The sequence below is a fragment of the Sprattus sprattus genome (assembly GCF_963457725.1).
Source record: "Sprattus sprattus genome assembly, chromosome: 4".
Classification (NCBI taxonomy): Eukaryota; Metazoa; Chordata; class Actinopteri; order Clupeiformes; family Clupeidae; genus Sprattus; species Sprattus sprattus.
The window spans coordinates 14,585,742-14,592,941 of record NC_137923.1 but is presented as its reverse complement, the minus strand read 5'-3'; the positions used below and the strand labels follow the sequence as shown (position 1 = coordinate 14,592,941).

The window sequence follows — 7,200 nt, the reverse complement described above, 5'->3', positions numbered from 1 at the left end:
AGCGACGAGAGTGAGGAGATCTCTCTACGTGACCCATCTATAGGAATAAGCTTCACAACACGTTAATAGGCCTACCCTTTCAACCTTGTTTGTGTGAAAGTGATTCGATTGCAACATGCTGCTGCTGGATTCCGACTCGCAGGTATTCAATTAAATTAAATTCAATTCAATTTTATTTGTATAGCGCCATAACAATACAATTGCCTCTCGGCGCTTAACAGAGCCCAGAGCCTGAACGGTATGAATGATGGAAGATAATAAAACAATTAGGGTACATTTATGGGAAATCTTTCCAAATGCTTCCCTTCCCTACAGTAGCCTATATGTTACGGTCAAATATTGTGTAAGCTTCTTTTTCATTTCCATTGCGCCTGTTGACCAAGAATTCTATTTAAAAAATCGTATTGGGAGGAAAATGACTAGTGTTTGCATTAACGAGGCTATGGACATGAAGTCCAGGGAGTGAATGACTATACAGTGGCGCATGGTTACTCCCGCAAAATACAATATTGTTATACTTATGTGGGCGTGTAGGTCTGTTTTGCAGCTCCTAGGCTAGTTCTGTATTAGCGTAGAATTGCATCAGAGGGATATGAACCAAACGGAATTAATTTATCACTGACTTGTGTCGTCTGTGTACCCGTGTCTGCAGATGGACTGCGCTGACAACTTATTTGAAGCCGGGTACGCAGTGAATTCCTGTGGAGACAACTGGGGACAGACTCCCGCGCATCTAGCTGCTTGCGGCGGGGAGGCCTTTTGCCTTCTCTGGTTTTTACAGACAGGAGCAGACGCTAACCAACAGGTAAGGCTATTCTAGAATTATTTATAGCGTAGTTATTTGCAGAACTGTTATCAATCTTAAAGTTTTACAAATATCTAAACGTAAATTTGGGCCCTGGTTAGCCTCATCACATTATTAAAATAATGAATTGCATGTTTGTTTATTTGTCCTGGGTCGTTAAAGGATATTTCTGGAGAGACGCCTGTACACAAAGCCGCCCGGGCGGGGAGCCTAGAATGTCTCAGCGCTCTTGTGGCCAACGCATCGCAACTTGAGTAGGTCTGGCCAAAGCGCTTCATCAGTAAGACTCAGAGAATCACCGAGTGTTTTTTCTCATTAAATATTAACCTTCACATACATTTTACTTTTCCTCCAGGATTTGTAATAACGATGGCAAAACTGCGGAGGACTTGGCGTGGCATTACGGTTTCACAGAGTGCGGTCGCTTCTTGAGCACGCTGCGTCTAACGCGACAGCACAAAGGTTGCATAGGTGTGCCCGAGGAGAGAGCGTGTAGAACACGGCCCGATACTCTCAGCTGCACGGCCTCCGGACAGAAAAGGGCTCATGTCAGTCCAGACGCACAAGATGGGAAGAAGTCTCGTGACTGGTGATACGTATTGCAACTGAAAAATAGGAAAATGAGGAAGTGTCAACCATCGCTAGGTCCGCCCCGCAGAAGAGAAAAGACTACTAAAGCACTTTCTACCAACCCAGTCCAAACCAGTGTTCAGGAAAACAGTACTACAGAATAAGCAGACTTGTTTCCAGAGGAGAGGACGGATACTGTGTCTGGTTCTTCGTTCTGTGAGATGGGTCTGTGTGGAAATGGATAAAGAAGGTGACCGGGTGAGGCAAGGTGAGGAATAACGTGGAAGTGGAAGTTTAATGGCAATGGAACAACTCCTTTGAGAACAAGGATGATCTTTTTTATTGTATTTCTGCATACTGACATTTTGGAGTAGCCTATGCTGACAGTAGGGCAGTTAGGTTACACCTGCGACAAGGCTTCAGGCCTGATTTGAATCAAGCAGCCTGGAAATATCTGTACAGTATTGTAAAATAAAATAGGACACATTTTTAAAAAATGGTCAGTCTCATGATATGCCATCCTTTTGCATTTTCTTTTATTGTTGATTCATATAGTAATCAACCGTGAACACACACACTCTTGGCATCAGGCCTACTCTATGTCGCCATCTTTATCTGTAGCTCTCTCACACACTCACACTAACACTCATATCATCTTTGGTCTTTGTGGAAGGCAAAGGTTGTAGTATGCCTGCTGGTCCCAGAAATCAGGCCCTTTCCATCCACACCAGCCCTGTAAAAAACAAGCACTTGGTAAATATATGGTGTATGCATTCACTGATGCAGTAGATTTAGGAGCTATGCAGTCTGGCACATAATTATGTCCCTCAATCTCGTTCTCTTGCCATTATTCATATCAATTCAGCTTTCTTTTAGCTGGGGTTAGTTTCTAGAAGATGTGAGCAGAGACTGACTCATGGACTGACAGTCACCGTAATCACTGACCTTCCGATCTCACACATACCGAGTTTCTCATTTTGTCAAGACATAAATACTCTGTCTGCCAAAATAAGCAGTAATGCAGGACCTGCTAAGCAAAATAACACTTGTCAGAGATTTTAAAATACATCTCTCTGCTTTCCCTTTTCAACTTGTCACCACCAGTCCCACATTTGACTGACATCATATTGGCGTGGGTCATGTTGACCGTTTGTTGTTGCTGTTGCAAGGTATTGTGGGACGGCGTTATCTACCCTCATTATCTGTACCCTATGCCAGGGGTTTTCAATTTCATTGAATGTGAGCCTCCCCTTGGAAAAGGTAAGGAGGACCAAGCCCAAACCTACCCCACACAGGTATTTTGTGTTCCTGGAATGATGTTTCAAAAACAACTGATAGCCCAATAGGCCTACATGTTTTTTTTTTTATTGTATTTCTTTTAACAAAGTACATTCACAAAAAAGGGCCTATTCATAAAATGTCCATCCAATATTTCCATGCCAGAGGCTACTTTTATTGAAACATCACGAACAGAGGGCCTATGCCTACTTTTAAAATTGAACTGTCATTGCAAATTCATAAACGACCGTTTTCAACAGCAGACAACTTAACAGACGCCAGTGTCAAACTGAACTTGCGTCAACACGAGACGTCAAATGAAATAATAATAATAATAATTGTGACCGCAATTCATCACGTTTCCTCTCAAAAAACTCCAGTGGCTTGTTAACTAAAGTCGTGTGCTTTGTTTCCATATGACGGCGCAGTTTGCATGGCCGCATACTATCGTTAGCCAAAACCTCTTTGCACACCACACATTGTGGCAGAGGTGCGCTCTCGGAACCCGACCATGTAAACCCTATTTTTAAGTAATCGGGATCATATTTCCTACGTTTTTTTGTGGGCTCCTCCCTTTCTGCTGACTTCGGTTGTTGTATCAGAAAGCGATGCATTTTTCATTGGGCCAACTTGTTCACACACGCAAGCACGAACAATGAGTTAACTGCAGAAACGGAAACCGTTATATATTTCTTCGCTTGTTTCGCGCCTCCCCTGCGACTCTTTGGCGACCCCCAGGGGAGGCCCGCCTCACCTATTCAAAACCCCTGCCCTATGCTACAGGAGATATGAGAGGAAGCATTGAAGCTTCGTTATTTCAGCATGTAGAGAATACGAACAGCTCTTATCATGGCTACCACTTAATTTCACCCCAGGGTCATTTTACTCAGTTATCAGCTATTCAGCCTGGTTTGGTTCAATTTGACTTGTACCTTTTCAGTGATGGTCTGGAGATCCTCCCCCCCAGTGTAGTGTGGGTCCAGGATGAGGTATCGGATCTGCCCTGAGCTCTCACTCCACGCCACCCCAAGGATGGTGTGTGCTAGTACTCCACCTCCTGTTGTGGAGTGACAACAGCAACATGCCAATGATGTGGATAGGTTCTCACACACGTTAACAAGAGCACAGGGGTGTTGATTGGGTCACTCACCAATCATGACTGGGGTTCCTTCAGTCTCAAAATGGTTTGCTAGCTCTCGTCCTTTTGTAGCTAGTTCAGAGCCTTGGCTTAAAAGACAAAAACAAACTGAGTAAAGGAATTTCACCAACCTCATAAACTTCAGAAATTACTGTGAAAGACACTAATGTCAAACAGCATTTCTACACTCAAATGCAACAAAACTATATTTACCTGACAAACATGATTTTAGATGTGACGTTCAGCAGCTGATCCAGCACAACTTGCACCTCAATTGAGCCAATCCACTGACACGAGCCCACAAAGGCAGCAGGCTTGTCTCCCGCATCAACAAGGGCCTACGAGACAGAGTGACTCTTGCTTAACATACATCACACATGTTAATGAGGAAATACTTTGAGTGATTTCAGTGCTATTCAATGACACAAAAAGGTCAAGGCAACATCGGGAAGGTAACTGACATATTTCCCTTCTCAATTCTATTCAGTAACCCAGTCAACACAAGCAGACCAAGGTGAATGTGCAGGTGTAATCTAGTCTCTTCACCCGATGTACCTGCTGGATTTGCTGTGCCTTTCCGGGTGTGTGTGTGTGTGTGTGTGGGGGGGGGGGGGGGGGGGGGGGGGCATCTTTGTTCCTGTGTGCCTATCGACCCAAGTGCACATACCTGCTGGATCTCCTTGTGGGTGGGCACCGCCCGTTCCACGAACCCCTGTTGCTGGAACCAAGAGCAGATGGTCTGCAGCGAGCGGTAGGCGCAACCCCAACCATTATCATTAATGCGGTCCTGCATGTAGTGGTGGTAGCTATACACACCCTGCACCAAATACAGCTGAAGGAGGAGAGAGAGATATGTGGGTTGTTTTTCTTTTGTCATATCTTTATACACACATGTATGCATGTATGTATGTATGTATGTGCATGTATTCCTCTGATATTTTTACCGTACAAATAAAGAACTCTTGAATTTGGATGTGCAAGACAGAAACAAAATGTGTGGCTTGAAAGATAGGGATAAAAACAAACTGCTATGCCACATCTATTGCAACATTCTCACTTAGGCCAGCTACTACAGTCTACTCATATTAAACACAGACATGTAATTATATGAAACACACGAGTATATTTACAATGGACTCTCTAATTATCTTGATGTCTAATGAAATGTACTTACATTAGCTCCCTCCAAGTTTGGGTGGTTAAGGTATTCATGAGGATTGCGGAGGTAGCCATCTTTGTAAGGCTGGTCTGGAAACTGAAAGGCATTTGCACGTCTGAAGTATGGTCTATCTTCAGCCAGCTCGTACTTCTTGTGTAGCTCCTAAACACAAATAAAGACATTTTGAGACAAATATCTCTCTGTTGCACACATTTTGTGCAGCTTATATGTTATTTTACCACTAGATGGCGACAGTAAACTGCTGATGTATATGAATATCCACCTAAATCCATCACATTATGTACCTTGCTTACATATCATAGACATTCTTTTTTTCAAAGTTACAGCAAGAATGCAATGCAATTTTTGAAACATGCTTTAACATGTTCCTCTTTTTTTTCCTCTATGTCTGTTAAGTAATATCATGTGCATATATACTGCATACTTCATAAATAAAGACTTCTAGGACTGAAAGAAAAATATATATGTTGCCTTTCTATATGACTCCAGTTGGCTGTCGGAAATATTAGCAGGATAGACCACGCTGACCAGTCCGTTAGGTTCGGGTAACATGAAGTGGAAGAGTTGAGGAACAGGCATGGCTGTCCCCTTCATGTGCTGTAAGACGACTTTCTCCATGTCAGACAACTGACAACACAGTGCCCCAATGAGACGTTCACAAACACTGCAGGGGCAAGGACATATTTCATACCCGTCAGGAAATACTACACATGATAAGTAAAGACAGACAGAAAGCAAAAAGCAAATTCTGACGGGCTAGAGTACATGAGGATGAAGAAGACTCACATTCCAATGCTCTCATCAGCAGCAGTGGAAATCACACAGTCCACAGGGAGGACCATATTCAAAGCGTGCCGCTTCTTCTCTGTGGACAGGTAAGGAGCAGGGAGGTTCTCCTCAGCCGGTACCGTCACCTCAGTCATCAAGGTTAAACTAATGACTGTCTATGGGTTGTCAGAGATGAAGGGATATGAGAGGATATAAAAGCAACGCATAAAGCTTTCTCTCCTTAAATACATCCACTTAACATTCATTACATGTTGTCTGTAAGATCTCACCAACACATTTTTCTTGTCTTTTCTTTTCTTCTTGCCCCCTCCATTCCAGTCCTCCACTCTATATTGAAAGCATATTAGGAAGGCGAAAGGTAGAAAACACATGGTCTGTCAACTGGATTTTAATATGTAAAACCTATTGAACATAGTGACTGTGTTACTCACTCTATATGTTTCTGAAGGTCTCCACATGGTGTGCTCGCTGAAACATTTCCTACAGTGGCCTGGCAGTCTTGATTCGGCCAAAGGAATACTGGACTGTTGCATATATTGAAAACTAATGACTCCTCTCTCACTTTGGAACGCAAGTCATTGAACGACTTTGAAATCGATCTCTGTGATTGTAAGACTGAAGGGAATAAATGGGAATAATAATGATCAATTCACGTGTAGTCAACATTATTCAAAGTATGACTTCTTAAGAGTATTCCTAACATCTAGGGGTAAGAAAACAACTGGTCAGAGAAAGGGAAGGTACCGTTCGAACTCTCCAACCAACACGAAAACTCCAATGATCCGCGTACACGGAAGATGACATTGCTGTCGGACGGAGCCTGGGGGGGAAAAAGCAGCGTTGCACATACAGATTATTTGGGTTTGTCAATGTAACCTGTCATTTAAGAGATGCAAGCTAATGCAAGCTAGGTTTGTGAGCTACCATTACTGAAAACAGTGTACCATGCTGGCTAGCATCCAATCGTATTTATGCTTTTTATTTTAAATCCGGCTCTTGTAATCCAATGCAATATACGCATCATGATAGTATGTTCAGATACTCGGTACCATTATTAAGCGCCACTATCGTTCTTCAATGTTGATCATTTCAGACACCGGCTCAGACTGTAAACATCAGGAGGCCGCCATATTTGACAACCGGATATCAACGTGGCTTTACCTTCAAGTCTCCGCCCACGTTTCCTCAAGTGTAGCCGGTGAAGAGAAAAGCCGTTCAAATAAAGAAGCAAACCATCTTGTTCATACTTTTCGGTTTATTTCCTGTTATAATACTATGACTAATAGAAGGCTTTCTTGCTTAGAAAATTACAAAGAGAGCATTTTTAATTGTGGTGTAAAATGTACTAATCTTCTAAAAAAAAAGGTATTGAACTGATGAAAAATAATTCTGAATGACACTAATGAATAAAATGTCTTCTCTTATAACTCCTCTAAATTC

General features: G+C 42.6%; 2 protein-coding genes across 2 annotated transcripts; one reads left to right on the top strand and one right to left on the bottom strand.

Moving 5' to 3' along the window:
• On the top strand, positions 1-1,405 carry ankrd37 (ankyrin repeat domain 37). The gene is made up of 4 exons (XM_080837751.1): positions 1-142; positions 653-805; positions 968-1,059; positions 1,161-1,405. Exons 1-4 carry the CDS (start codon positions 116-118, stop codon positions 1,396-1,398), a joined length of 510 nt encoding a protein of 169 aa, XP_080693877.1. The 5' UTR covers positions 1-115; the 3' UTR covers positions 1,399-1,405.
• Positions 1,406-1,976: 571 nt separating this feature from the next.
• Positions 1,977-6,895, bottom strand: ufsp2 (ufm1-specific peptidase 2). Its single transcript, XM_080837750.1, has 12 exons — positions 6,810-6,895; positions 6,505-6,580; positions 6,192-6,375; positions 6,030-6,087; positions 5,758-5,915; positions 5,443-5,635; positions 4,966-5,112; positions 4,459-4,623; positions 4,005-4,129; positions 3,804-3,880; positions 3,586-3,710; positions 1,977-2,108 (listed from the first exon to the last, which is right to left on the bottom strand). The coding sequence occupies exons 1-12, from the start codon at positions 6,810-6,812 to the stop codon at positions 2,022-2,024; spliced, it is 1,398 nt and encodes a 465-aa protein (XP_080693876.1). The 5' UTR covers positions 6,813-6,895; the 3' UTR covers positions 1,977-2,021.
• Between the last annotated feature and the right edge of the window lie 305 nt (positions 6,896-7,200).